The sequence below is a fragment of the Clinocottus analis genome, unplaced genomic scaffold, assembly GCF_023055335.1.
Source record: "Clinocottus analis isolate CAN_PGR_092001 unplaced genomic scaffold, fCliAna1.0.p SCAF_29, whole genome shotgun sequence".
Classification (NCBI taxonomy): domain Eukaryota; kingdom Metazoa; phylum Chordata; class Actinopteri; order Perciformes; family Cottidae; genus Clinocottus; species Clinocottus analis.
In genome coordinates this window covers 1,356,555-1,371,529 of record NW_027176031.1, presented here as the reverse complement: position 1 = coordinate 1,371,529, position 14,975 = coordinate 1,356,555, and the positions used below count along the sequence as shown (strand labels likewise).

The following is a 14,975-nucleotide window of genomic DNA, read 5'->3' as shown; positions in this document are numbered from 1 at the left end:
AGGAGCCCTCCCTCCTTCCCTCCCTTCCTCCAGCACTTCCAGACTTGTTGTTCATGCGCCGGTCGCGATGAGCTGACATTTGAACGTCGGCTGCTTTGTTCTGCATGAGTGTGCGGCGTCTGCTCAAACCACAACAAGCTAGAACGTGAGATGATTTCTGGAAATACAGTCGCAGTGCCCCCCCCGCCCCACTCACGGCAGCAAAAAAGCTTTTTTCTCTACGAAAGGTACTTTGCAGACAAATAAAGACGAGGAAATTGCGTGGAGAGAGAATAAAAAAGGCTGCTGCTTCTGCTGAAAGCCGGTCCAGTTACTGCTGCAGATCCCGTCTTCAGGCTTTGGGATTTACAGGCAAGCTAAACTCTCTCTGGCCAGGTCCATCGATCGCTCCTCTAATGCTCATCTGAAAGCAAGGCAGGTTTTACACAGCTTTTTCCCCCCTCTTTTAACCTCTTAAAAGCCTGTTTCATCTCGTAAATTTCCCCTAAAGCAGCTTTAGAACTCTTCTTTTGCGCTGCTCGACGACTTCACGCATTATATTCTGCATCTGTGTGTTGTATGATGGCTAAATAATTTAAAAGCAGCATGTTTTTTTAATATAGTATTGAGTGAGAATATTTGAGTGGTTGGAAGACGAGAAATAAACCATACAAGCACAAGTTTATCTACTATTTACCATTACACTGCAGCTTTCAGAGTTTGTCTAATTTGATGACAAGTAGCTCATTAATGCCATAAGTAGGAAATATTGAGAATGTCCTGACTGTGACAGTTCTTTAGCCTGCTGGTTTTCACAACACAAATGTTGATGTATCTCGACATGCTTTAGATTCCTGAAGATGTTTTGAGTCCTTCAAAATACTTCTCAAAGCTCCACCACTTTTGGAATGAAGCTACATTTCCTACGATGGTTCAAACCAAAAAGTAATTTATTTTGATGACACAGCTGGAAATATTCAAATGTTCTTTGCGTCTATAAGTATTCTCTTTTCATGAAATACAGCCTGACATGTGGCATCCCGACTAATACTAATGGATGACCGCATGAGAAGTGAACCCGCCAATGCGTTCAGCGGGGCTGCTGGTGTACACCGTTGGCTTTGACCACTCAATCTGATCTCTCTCTCTCTCTCTCTCTCTCTCTCTCTCTCTCTCTCTCTCTCTCTTTCTCTTTCTCAGTGAGCTTCACACACTGCGGTAGAGGGAAGGTGTGGTTCCAGGTTGGCGAGTTGTCTGACTTCGGGGTGCGTGAGGACGGTGTGGTCTACGCCCTGCGCCGCCTCAGCCCGGTGGGAGGAGAAACAGCTGTAGAAGTGCTGTACGCCCAAGACCCGCAGTCCAAACGGGTCTGGAAGACCAGAGTGCACCTCCACGTCCGTCCGAACGGACCCGAACAGGTAAAACCACTTCCATGTAAACCCACCGGGTGTAACTTTGGCTTCAGGATACTTGTGATGGACATGTTTTTTTAGTAATGGGTCATTACTGCGTGTTATACTTGGGTTAATTCTAGTGTACACAGCTCTCAATGACTACATTTCCATGCACCAAATATTCAGTTTTTTACCCTTATTCCAAAAAAGACAATATTCTTAATAATCTCTTACATGGCTAATGAGAAATAAAGTTTCCACTAATATTCCTGCTTAAACGTGCATATTCTGACTAACGTAAAACAATCCTCATCCTCATCACCGGCACCATTCTCGGCTGTGTTTGACGTTCATCGCGTCCCGATGGTGCCGTCCTGTGTGTGGATGTGTTCCATCTGTGGAGGCCTTGTTGGACCATGTGCACTCAGCCTGCCTCTTTCATTCCTCCTCACAGCTCCTTGAACAGGTCGGCGTTGAGATATTTGTTCATATCCAGAAACCTGTTGATATCAGGTCCTTCATGAGGTTTCTCCTCCTTCTCTTCTGGACATTCATCTTTCCTCCAGCTTCACTAACTGTTGGCTAGCTGGTTTGTGGTCAAAGACACATGTTCAGAGGATGATGCTAGAAGCTGAAGAACACACATCACACATGAGGACACACGTATACTGTATATACCGTCTCTAGTGAGTATACAGTACATATATTTAGGACACGTGAGCTAACAGCTACAGATTGTAGCTGGAGACTTTCTTTTAGTACGGCACCTGTCGCCGGCGACAAAAAGTAACATGCAAAACTAATTTGACCGTAACCGCGATCAGCTCAGCACGCGTAGTGACATAACCTATGGCCCGCCACTGGTATACATTATAAATACTGTCTCTAGTAAGTATACAGTACACATATACTGTATATACTGTCTTTAGTAAGTTTACAGTACATATATACTGTCTCTAGTGAGTACACAGAACATATATACTGTCTCTTGTGAATATGCAGTACATATATACTGTATCTGGTGAGTATACAGAACATATATATTGTATATACTGTCTATAGTAAGTACACAGTACATATATATTGTATATACTGTCTCTAGTGAGTATACAGTACATATATAATGTCGCTAGTGAGTACGCAGTATATATATAAATATATACTGTCTTTCATGAGTATACAGTACATATGTACTGTGGCCAGTGAGTATACATTACATATACATCATGGACACACAGACCTGACAGCGGTCACACACCGTCATGTGTGAAGCCTTTCTGAGAGGGAAAGCTGTAGTTCATGACACACAGAATCATTAACCCCGCCGGGGCTTCAGTAATGTTGGATGAATTATGTGCAGATAGAAAACGTCTTTTCCAGCCCAGCAGGCGTCTGAAGTTGGCCACGCGCTGATTGCAGAGACAAAGTGACTCACGCAGCCATCTGCCAGCTCGTTTCATGTCGAGCGACGCTAATCAGCCCTCTGCATGTCTGCAGACGAGACGCCGCCTTGATTGGCTGCTCGTCTAAACGCGGCCCAGAAATAGCCGGCTGTCGTATGCTCTGGCTGCTGTCGGTGTCAGTGAGGAGGAGACTCCCTGAGAGGAAGAGTTGTCCGCGATCCTCCACGAGGAGAACCCGTGAGGAGGGAGACGGTGTGTTTACAGAGCGCGGGTCGGACCGGGTCACCATAGAATAACACCGTGGATGTGTGACGTGTTGTGTCTTCTTGGCTCATTTTGATGTATTTTAGCCGCAGGCCTCTGATTTCTGATCTCATACAAACTCTATTGATTTCATTTGGTAAATGCTTTTAATTCTTCTACTTTGCATTTTTTGGGGGATTACCGTTAAATTGCTTTCTTCCCCACCCACTATTTCCCACATGCTGTTTTCTAATATTTTCAGCATCTCTCAGATAAACCTTTCGTCAATTGAAAAGATATCATGAGTGAGTGAAAACATTTTGTCTCCAGAAGAGAAGAGCTGAGTTGGACACGACTGTTATTGCACCGAGGACGACTTCTGTGACGTTATACCCAATTGGCCATGTGGAAAATTATGAAAGGGGTCTTTTTTGGATGGAAGGAAAAAGAGCAACTCATACTCAAATCCAGAAAACAGAGACATAGAGGACATAGAAGGAAGTATCAACACACCCGCATGAGGCAAAGTCTGTCACTGAAGTCATCCACTCTTTGTAGTTTGCTGATCCGGCGGCATCTCACTGACACTCGGCTCGGTAAAGAAACAAGATCTACCAAATGAGCCCACCGGACATCCTGACCCATGGTGCCCCTCTCCCAAAATGATCATTATGGATGGAAAACATAGACGTGGCTATTGTTAGATACTGTTTATTTTATTTTTTAATTAAACACCTCCACAACCTACACAAGCGACGGACCTCTGGGAGGACCAAGGAAATGATCCTTATCGTCCTCTGTGGGCCCTGTGGTGGAGCTGCTCACTGCCCAGTCATGCATAACTCACACACACACACTCTGACAGGTGGTGGTAATTTATCAGACGGACTATAATGGGAGCATTAATCCAAGCCAGTGGAATAAGGTCAAAAATACCCTGAGTCACCAAGCCTTCCCTGCAACTCAGCTATGTGTGTGTGTGTGTGTGTGTGTGTGTGTGTGTGTGTGTGTGTGTGTGTGTGTGTGTGTGTGTGTGTGTGTGTGTGTGTGTGTGTGTGTGTGTGTGTGTGTGCATGTTTCCCTGCACTCAACGCTTGTTTACTGTCTCTGCAGGTGAAGCCCAGTGATGCAACACTGACTCAGCGGGTACCAGAGATCTTGTTTCCATGGCGCAGCGTGGTTGTCAGGGGCGATGGCACTCTGAGGCGGGTGAAGAGGGACTGGGTCATTCCGCCCATCAACGTCCCCGAGAACTCACGAGGACAGTTCCCTGAGGAACTCGTCAGAGTAAGACACACACACATGCGCGCACACGTACACACACACACACACACACACACAGTCTGTCTTACTGTAGCTGTGAGGACTTCTTGCTCACGAGCCCCAAAGCAGGGACATGAGCAGGTTCCTTTGGAGGGAAATACAGTGCTCTTTACATGGAGGCAGCGCATTAGAGGCACACACACTACACTATTGGTAATTAAAACAGACAGGCACAACAAGATAAAGCTAATCAAATGCACAGGAGACGAGGGGGATGTTGTCGGCCTGCTTTTAAATGTTAACAGCGAGGCGGCTCTGATGCAGTCTGACAGAATAGTCCATCAGCTGGGAGCACGGAAACATAAAAGCAGCTTCTCTAACTTTGCGCTGAAGCCTCGCAAACACCCAAAAGGCCAGATGACCTCAGAGCTCTGACAGGGCCCGTCAGAGATGTAATGGAAGGAGAAGGCAATGCAGGACTCTCTTTTTTTTTTGCCAAAAAAACACAAAATTCAGGGAAATTTTCTGAATCAACTGAATGCCGATGCCGACATCTGAGAAGTGGTAAAACGTGATGAGATGTTATTTCTATCGTAAAAAAACAGAAGCAACTGTTGTCTGCCCGTAGGTTGAGCAGTAAGGAGCACATCGCGTTACGCTGCAGATAATAGCATAAACTTCTCTCATCCATCTGTGACAAGAGCCCTCTGACTTTAGATACATTACAATTCAGTTTGAAGAAGCCGACACGGCCTTGGATATGAGATCGCCATGAGCATCTTCAGTGTCCGGTACTTTACAGAGACCTTGAAGCCCAATAGAAGCATATCTCTTGCAGCTAAGGATTACATTCTGGTACAATCCATAATGTATGTCGTCCATGCACTTGAGTGATTTCATGTGACTGTGTGGTTATGCAACAAACACTGTGTTTTTAGATGATGATGTAACATTCATGAACTGAAGCATTACACCAGGAATTGACCCCTGGGGCACTCCACATATGATGTCAAACTCTCGAGACATAAAGGTCTTAAGAAATGTACAAATATGACGTAACCAAGACAAGCAAGCCCAGGCTTTCCTTGAGCTTCAGAGACATGTTTCGTTTCCTTTCTTCTGCTAGCTATGTAGCTGTCACGGCTACATTACTAACACAAGAAAGAAGCCCTCGCCAGGTGTGTCTGCAACAGCCACTTCAGTAACGTTTGATTAAATAAATACCAAACAGCTTTTTCACTCTCTTTTTAATCTATGCAGCTGTCCTGCATATGCAACGCTTAATATTGACTGTTTGACGCCTCCCTGTTAGCTCTTAGCTCTGTTAACTGTGTTAGCCCCATTAGCACTTAGCTCTGTTAACTGCGTTAGCCCTGTTAGCTCTTAGCTCTGTTAACTGTTAGTACTGTTGGCTCTTATCTCTTTGAACTACGTTAGCCTGATTTGTTCTTAGCTCTGTTAACTGTGTTAGCCGTGTGAGCTCTTGTTAACTGTGCTAGCCCTGTTAGCTCTTAGCTCTGTTAACTGTGTTAGCCGTGTGAGCTCTTGTTAACTGTGCTAGCCCTGTTAGCTCTTAGCTCTGTTAACTGTGTTTAGCCTCGTTAGTTCTCAGGTTAACTGTGTTAGTTGTGTTAGCTCTTAGCTTGGTTAGCCAAACACACCGCAGGATGCTAACATCTCGGCGAGCGGTGTATGGAACAAAATTATCTGAGCAACTATTTTTTCGGAGCTCTATGAGAGATCTTAGATTATTTTGTTGGATCGGCCACTTTCAAATATGGACGCTCTAATATCGGATATCAGGCCCACACTGACTCAAATAATTGGATTGACTCATTGAGGCGAATTCAGTATCAGATTGCCTTGTTCTTAATTAACTTAAGCTTATTATTGCAACTTTATTGAAACCATAGGAAGTCCTTCAGATAATATTGCTCTCTCACTCAAGTAGAAACCTTGAACGAAAATGATTCTTATAGCTAAACGATGCTGCGTCCATATTCATCCTCTGTCTTTTTTGTGGATGTGTTGGTTGTGTTGGTTATATTGGTTGTGTTGGCGTTGCGCACCGTCTCCCCACCGCTCCGCTGCGATCACACGGACAGCGTGCAGAATATTAACAGATGTCGCAGTTTATTCGGACTTCATTTTCTGTAATGGCATGGCAGCGGCCTCCAGCCTTTGCTGGATGCTGCCTGTGCGCCTAAAATCAGACTGATGTACGAGACACACCCAGGTCAAACTCAGGAAGATGACCTTCCTCGTATGTTATGTATGTATCCCCCAAAATACACTGATTGCAGTTAAGGCAGCAGAAGTGAAATATTTATTTTTAATACATACTTCACCACTTATCACTATTCATTGTTCCTGGCGCTCTCTGTGTATCGTTATCTCATTTGAAAAACGTTTTCTCTCGTCTGTCTGCGCTTCAGATCCGCTCAGACCGGGATAACAACCGGATGCTGCGGTACAGCGTGACGGGCCCTGGGGCCGACCAGCCGCCGACCAGCATCTTCATCATCAGCCCAATCTCGGGCCAGCTGTCCGTCACCAAGCCACTGGACAGAGAGCATATCTCCAACTTCCACGTAAGACTCTTCTGCTGACAGACAACTTCAAGTTTTGGTCTTTCACTTAGTTCTCCTCATGGCATGTTCACACCCAATTGCACGTGATTACAATGCAAAGACACATAATGGTTGGAATGTTTCAGCTTGAGCGAGAGATTCTTCTGCTGTTGTTGCTGTTGATTTAGAAATGCATGAAGAATTTCTTTTGTGTTAGTAATGCATGCATGAATGTGTATAAACCAATACTATAAACAATAGCGTTGCTTCCATATATTGTTAATTTAAGTCTTGAAGCAGCTGCAGCATAGCTTAGTACTAACAGATCCATACTCCATAGAAAGCGAGCATTTTAACAGTTGTCTGCATGTCGTCTTGTGTACAGACCTGACAAAACATGCATCCAGACTTTTTACAAATCAACATGATTATGTAGTTATTTTGGCGTCCTTTTAATCTATTACTTTCAATGAAATCACAGCAGAATCTGTTTGTTTGGGTGTCACTCCGCTGTAGTGACCCAGGTGTCTTGCATAGTGAATGCAGCTCAGTGAAATCCAACGAATCCGAAAGACGTTCGGATCCCAGGCCCGACAGCGTTTGGTCTTCTGACATATCTGTGTCTTCCACAGCATGTGCAGAGCAGCAAGAGTGCTTATTTAGGCCATGGCTGATGAAACGTTGTCGGTATCTAATCATGACTGATGCCAATAAACTCAAATGAAACTTTCCCCTTTAAAATGTTGAAAGTTGAACCTGGATGGGTTCAACTCGGACTTTGAAACTGGATTCAAATCACACAGAATGCGATGTAACGCGGGCCGTAAGCATCACTGATGCAGCTCCTGCTTCACTCGACGGCTGAATCTGCTCTGTGCCTTCCCCTCCCTCCCCTCGGTTGCATGTCATCTCCCCCCCGTGTTTATTTTTCCTCCTTGCTGTCACTTTGCTGTACATGCTCTCTCTCGTGCGCAGAGATCAAGAGGAAATTCTTCTGCATTTTTTAAAGCCTTGTGGTGTCGGCTCACTATATCTACAGTCACATAGACCTCTGAGAGCAGAGTCTCACCTTTTGATCTGGAGGAATGCACAGACACACGCACACACACACACACGGCACGGGGGAGTGTAAATCTGGAGTCGCAGCGGGGTGATTTGCATTTAAGCTGTCTGATGAATATTCATGTGATTGGATGTAGTTGTCAGAGCAGCGAGCTGGGATGTTTATTCATGAGGGAGACATTGGCTCGCCTCATGTTGACGCCTGATCAATAGCCACATTCAGCATTTTTGAGCGTCTTATGCTAAATACATACATTACACAGACCTACTGTTTTAATTGGGAAGACCAAAGACGGTTATAAAAAAAAAAAAGATTCTCCATTTCCAAAATGACATTATGTTCATTGAACACTAGAATGTTGCAAGGTGTGTTTCAATACTTCGCACTGATTCTTTTTCAGTAGTTTTTAGGATTTGAATATTCCAGTCTGAGCTGAATTTTACGGCTACATTTGATTACATTCAATTAGATTTTGTAACTCAGACCTGCGAGGGCAGTTCACACATAACCTGAGGAACAGAGAGGACAACTTAGAAAAGAACCCTGGAGCCCTAAAGGACGACGCTCACGCTCTGCAGGGCTCCTGCATCTAAAGAGGTCTTTGCAGCTGAATACAATATTGCATTTTGCCTACAATCGACCATCCATTTGTCGGGTTACCATGAAATGTTGTACAAATATTCGTTGCGTTTCGGGGGTGTATTCACACCTGTACGTTCTTGTGGTCACATGACTGAAAACTGATGACCCAAAGCACTCTTTAATGCAAGCTGTGAAGGGATCGCATGTAATCCACTTTATTGAAAGGAATCTCCTCTCTGCACAAGTGACACTGTGTGTGTGTGTGTGTGTGTGTGTGTGTGTGTGTGTGTGTGTGTGTGTGTGCAGCTGCGTGCCCACGCGGTGGACCTAAATGGGAATCAGGTGGAAAACCCTATCGACATCGTCATCAATGTCATCGACCAGAACGACAACAGACCAGAGTTCACACACACCATTTTCAACGGCTCTGTACCAGAGGGATCTAAGCCTGGTAAACACACACACATACACATCCTTGTTGTGAATTGAATTCCTCTTCATATCTGGTGACACGCTGTGTGTTTTCCGCTTGCAGGATCCTTCGTGATGACTGTGACATCAGTGGATAAGGACGATCCAAAAACTGCCAATGGGATGCTGCGATACAAGATCCTCTCCCAGAATCCCCAGAGCCCCTCCTCCAACATGTTCACCATTAATAACAAGACGGGTGACATCATCACTGTGGCAGCGGGCCTCGATCGGGAGGTGTGTGTGTGTGTGTGTGTTTGGGTGTGTTTGGGTGGACATTTTGTTGGGCTCATCTCTAAACCCACATGAAGCATCTGCTTCTCAGCCTGCAGCGGAGCGACAGCTTGTGGCTTCTTCTCCGGCTTCAGTACATCTACACAATGTTCCGTCATGCTGTTCGAAGAGCTTGTTTTGAAGGGTTTTGTTCATCGGTTTGAAAATGCATTAAATCTGCCTCTTACTTCTTCAAAGTTAGTTGTGTAAGTCCACGAGGGAATCAAATGCATCTTTACTGCTTTGCAGAGGGTTAGAGACTCCTGAAACTGTCCATTAAACTTTAAACATGGCTCCCACAAACCCTCCAAGAATACTTTATCATCTTTTTGTTAAAGTGCTTTTTGTAATTAAGCCCTTGAAAATAATTAAAAGCCATTTGTTTCGGAGAAGGAAGCACTAAGTTTGCTCTGTGTTAAAGTCAAGTTTTTGCCTTGGAAATGATCTTATTTTCCTATTAAAAGTTAAAAAATGTCATTAAAATTGAGCAGGAGGCGTGAAGAAGCCCTGTTGAATCTAGCAGTCATGAACTCCCTGAACGCTGTAGTTCAGCAGGGCCGATGGTGAGCTGCTGCCTGGACAGAAAGACGTTTCACCTCTGGCAAACGCTTCAATTGGATCAATTTCTAACTCTGATTTGTGCTCCAATATTTAAACTGGTTTGACGTGGTTTGGGTCAGCTGTTGACTCTCCTTTCTCCGCTTCCAGAAAGTCACCCAGTACACGCTGATCATCCAGGCCACGGACATGGAGGGGAACCCCACGTATGGCCTGTCCAACACCGCCACCACGCTCATCAGGATCACCGACGTCAACGACAACCCGCCTGAGTTCACCACCGACACAGTAGGTCTACAGACACACACAGTCATGGCTGTGGGAGAAGGAAGAGGAAGAGGAGGAAGAAGAAGAGGAAGAGGAGGAGGAAGAGGAGAAGAAGGAGAAGAACTTTATTTATATAGCACTTTTTAAAAACAAAGTGCTTTCACAGATATGCAAAGCATGAACACAACCCACATGGCAGCAGACAAAAAAGACCTTACCATAAAAGCTTTGAAAACAACTGGGAACTAAAGAACTGCATAATAGATCATAAAAATAAAAACATAAAAAGACGACATCACTTAAAAGCAATTCTATAAAAATGCGTTTTAAGAAGTGATTTAAAAGAGGTTACTGATTCTGCCAGCCTTATCAGTGTTTGATTCTGGGAAGCAGAATCCATCATCTCCACTTTGGCCTTGGTTGATCGTCCTGCTTCCTGTCATTGTGACACATTGGTGTTAAAACATGCTGTGGAGCTGACGAGTCGTCTTTTTGTCCGCCGCTCAGTTCTTCGGGGAGGTCCGTGAGAACAGGGTAAACGTCATCGTGGCGAACCTGACCGTGACGGATAAAGACCAGCCGCACACTTCAGCCTGGAGCGCTGTGTACCGCATCATCGCCGGGGACCCCACCGGACGATTCTCCATCCCCACCGACCACACCACCAACGAAGGCCTGCTCACTGTGGTCAAGGTGGGAATTGCTCTCTGCCACACACATGCACGCACGCACACACACACACACACACACATACATACACACACACACACACACACGCACACCCATGCACTAATAGTGAGCAGTCACTGCCATTATACACGATTACCCTCAGATGTTAGCATCACACTGGCTAATAGGATTATGTGAGCCAATGTGAAAAGTTCTGGCAAAGACTGTTTGTTCAAGACAAAAGCCATGCTTGAGTAAAAGTAAAGATACATTAGAGGAAATTTTCACTTAGACACCAGTGAAAGTCATCTATTAGAATACTACCTGAGTATCTGATATTTACTGTACTTAAGTATCAAAATTGATTTTCTGATATTAAATGTACTTAAGCATTGACAGTAAAAGTACAAGTAAATGTTGTAAATAAAAAGAAAAGGGTCAGAATTTTGAGAATTATGAAGTTGATTCTTTTAAGTGCAGTGGCCACCAAAGACAAGGAGTTGGGTTGGCTGTGATCATCCAGGAGCCTTTTCTGAAATGGTTGGATAGACATTTTGTAAGCATAACAACTTATAACAACAGCTAGCCTCGCTTGCTGCACCTGCACGCATCTCCAACTCCGACGCGGTTCAAATCGTAATGCTGCGCTATCACGACTTCGGTCACTCCTATGGTGTGGTGGCTAGCTAACGTTACGTTAGCTAACGTTAGTCAACTAGTGCTGCAATATCTATAGCTAATATGACCCAAATCAACAATATTTCACAACTGTCAACACTTATTCTGCTCCCTAACTCACTGGCGATCTGTCTACTACACTAATTTTCTCATTTGATTTATGATAGCCAACAATTGTTAGCCTAACATACATTGTGTATCGCTAAATTTGAAAACCAGACACCTGTGAGAAACACTGCTAAATATCTTATGATACAAAAAATATTTCACTCCAACATAAGAAAACATTTCTTGCAAATATGTCCACGGCTGTTGGTCTCCGTCAGCACCGTTGTTTGTTGCAGGAGTAGCAGGTGCTTCCATTTTTGCTCCATTATGTAATCAGTCATCGTAGAGACTTATGTAACATTATTATGTTTCATTATATTACACAATGAGCATTCCAAACATCAAATAATATCAAAGTAATAGTTTGATATCATATGAAGCATTTCAATATAGGCTTGATCCTTTCCAGTAATCCTATTTTATTATTTTGTATTTATTATGAAAAGAATTGGAATGAATCTAATTTCATCCCACTAATGGTTATGGATTTTTTATTTATATATTTCCTACTCACCATTGCTCTATATTCCCACATGGAAGAGCAAAGTATATTCGTATGATTGAAAAAGGATTCAAAACAGCCGAACACAGTCTGTGTGGTTGTTGAGGGGCCCCATGTGATCCAGTCTACCTTCTTCCAGCCCATAGACTTTGAGCTGACCCGCTCCTTCATGCTGACGGTGGAGGCCGAGAACGAGGTCCCGCTGGCCCGTGGAATCCACCTGCCGCGGCAGTCCACGGCGACCGTCTCTGTGCGGATCCTGGACGTCAACGAGAGTCCAGAGTTCAGCCCCAATCCCAAATCCATCAAACTGGAGGAGGGTCTGCCCGCGGGGTCCCTGTTAACCAGCTTCACTGCCCAGGACCCTGACCGCTTCTTGAGACAAACTGTCCGGTAAGAAGACCTGAGAGGCTTTCCTCTTACGGAGATTCAGTTGAAGTCAAAATTGGTTGGCGTATCATTCACTGTAAAGAGGTTGAGCATGTTGGAATGGAGAGTTGAAGATATCGTTTACTGTCTTTTCATGAGAAGAACTTTTGAATATCTCTTTCCCTTTTCATTTTCTCATGTAGCCTTCCATTGATTAGAATTCCTTGTGAAGTCACTGTAAATGACTGTCATTGAAAAGGTAAGACTGAAAAAGAATTAGCTCGTTAGTATGCACTTAATGCAAGCAAGGACTTGGTTACAATAATGTTTAATCTATTCATACACATCTTAATACAGTGCACATCTTCATGTTATTAGATGAAAGGTAGAATGAGCATTAAGCCGTTCTCTGCCTGTTGAAGATCTCATAGCTGCTTCCTCATTTCCTCTTTGGGAACATTAGCTCATATGAGACAGGAAGTGTTAGTGGAGCGACAACAAGGGCCCAGACATTGTTTATGGATGAATTAAAAATACATATAGTTAAAGTGTAGGTTAATTTTCCGAGCTAACTGTTTACTGAGTGAAGTATATTGCCTCTACATGCTCAGCTGTCACATCCACTTTACTAATAATCATTTTTAAGTGCACTGTGTCTAAAAACAGTTTGTTATGCCAAGAATATCATTAGCGATAAAGACCATAATAACAGCTGTAGGGTGTAAAGTGCTATTCAACAAGTAATAATCTTTTTTTTTGGTTGGTGGTGGTGGGGGGGGGGGGGGGGGGGGGGAGTGGTTGATTGGTCAGTGGGTTGGTTGGTTGGTTGGTTAATGGGGTTGGTTGGTTGGTTAGTTGCTGGGTTGAGCGGTGATTGGTTAGTGGGTTCATTGGTTGGTTAGTTGGTTGGTTGGTGGGTTAGTTTGTGGGTTGGAGGTGGAGGTGTGATTGGTGGGTTGGTTGGTTGGTTGGTTAATTGGTGGGTTAAGGGTGGGGGGTTGGTTGGTTGATTGGATCAGTAATTTAATTGGGTTGCTCTAATTCAGCAGTTCCCAAACTCAAGAATGCCGCGGCCCAATTTTAAATCTGAAAATCTTCTGCGGCCCACCCAAACCTTTCATCACAACTCCAGAGCTGCCAACTTTTAAAAAAATCTTGGAGTGTCATTTTGTCGGCGGAGGGTGGTTGAGGACGACAAATACGCGCCGCTAAACAGCTGTGTGCCGGGAGGTCCGAAATGAGTGACAGTCACGCTCAATGCGTGACACTTGAACTAAACTACGGATTATTAAATCACCTCAAGAATTTAACCGATTAAAATGTATGAACCGACAATGGCTGCGTTTCCCAGATTCGATCGCTCTTAAGGACTTAAGAAGGCTCGAAAGAAGGGGTTCGCTAAGAAGGAACACTAAGATACGAGTGTTTCCCAGATGCGTTCTTGACTGCCTTCTTAAATCCTGTCAAAGAAGCTTCCTAAGACTCTCTTAGTAGGAGCTGTCCACCGCCGTGGTGATGAAACTAAATATATCGATGCCAGGTTAATCGATCACCCACCACTTTATTAGCTCATAAATCACACACAACACGCTGTGGTCCCCACACACAGGTGCAATTACGCTACGGGTTTGTGTGTGTGTGTGCCATCCACGACACCAATCACCCCGGAGATTCCAGCCACGGCATGACCTCGTCCCGTGTGGTGGGCATTCTGATGTGTGTTCGAGCATGATGCAGGAGGTCGGTGTCACGGCTGCCACACTCCGTGAAACCGATGCCTTGCCGAGGCCGGTGCCGTCCCCCACCGCCTCCAGGAAGCTCCCCACTGCGTAAAAACGCAGGCTGAGGGCAACATTGCAGCGGGTTGGCCTCTGGATGTGTGGTGACACGAGCATGATAAGGCGTTGGACCTCCACACGGGGAAGCCGGTACTTGGACAGGACAGCCCGGTCCAACAGCACATTACGTGGGGAGAAGTGCTGACGCACATATGCATTTATGTAACCGAAATGCGTGACAGCCACGCTCAATGCGTGACCCTTGAGAGCCCTGCATGATGTCTCACATGCGTAGACTTCAGCAACGCGTATTTATTTATAATTGACCTCTCGCGGCCCACCTGCAGTACCTTCGTGGCCCACGAGTGGCCCACACTTTGGGAATCGCTGCTCTAATTATTCTAGAAATGACCGGTTGGTTCCACATGCCTTACCAGAATGCAAAAGTATTTATAGCTGTTCACTCAAAAACAGAACGAAAAGTCATGCCCAAGACCAGAGTGTATCGAGACAGAGTCAAGACCGGGACTTTGAGGGATTGAATATGTGTATATAATATATGTATGCTTATACCGTATATCTGTATATACACTATATGTGTATATTTATACTGTATATGTGTATATATACTGTATAATTATACTGTATATGTGTATATACACTATATGGACACTGTATATGTGTATATACACCATATATCTATATGTATACTGTATATGTGTGTATTTAAGGAGTACCAGGAAGAAATGTCTTTACAGTTAAAAAAAGGCAATGCAGAGGTGAATTTTATAGGTATGAATATTGT

General features: G+C 44.4%; 1 protein-coding gene across 1 annotated transcript in view; it reads left to right on the top strand.

Moving 5' to 3' along the window:
• Positions 1-14,975, top strand: part of LOC137795618 (cadherin-2-like) — a 74,637-nt gene that overhangs the window by 33,363 nt on the left and 26,299 nt on the right. The window contains exons 3-10 of the mRNA XM_068593212.1: positions 1,180-1,397; positions 4,133-4,306; positions 6,718-6,873; positions 8,804-8,948; positions 9,033-9,205; positions 9,950-10,087; positions 10,574-10,759; positions 12,163-12,416. Of these exons, the coding sequence (XP_068449313.1) occupies positions 1,180-1,397; positions 4,133-4,306; positions 6,718-6,873; positions 8,804-8,948; positions 9,033-9,205; positions 9,950-10,087; positions 10,574-10,759; positions 12,163-12,416 (1,444 nt within the window). The remainder of the gene's footprint in view (positions 1-1,179; positions 1,398-4,132; positions 4,307-6,717; positions 6,874-8,803; positions 8,949-9,032; positions 9,206-9,949; positions 10,088-10,573; positions 10,760-12,162; positions 12,417-14,975) is intronic.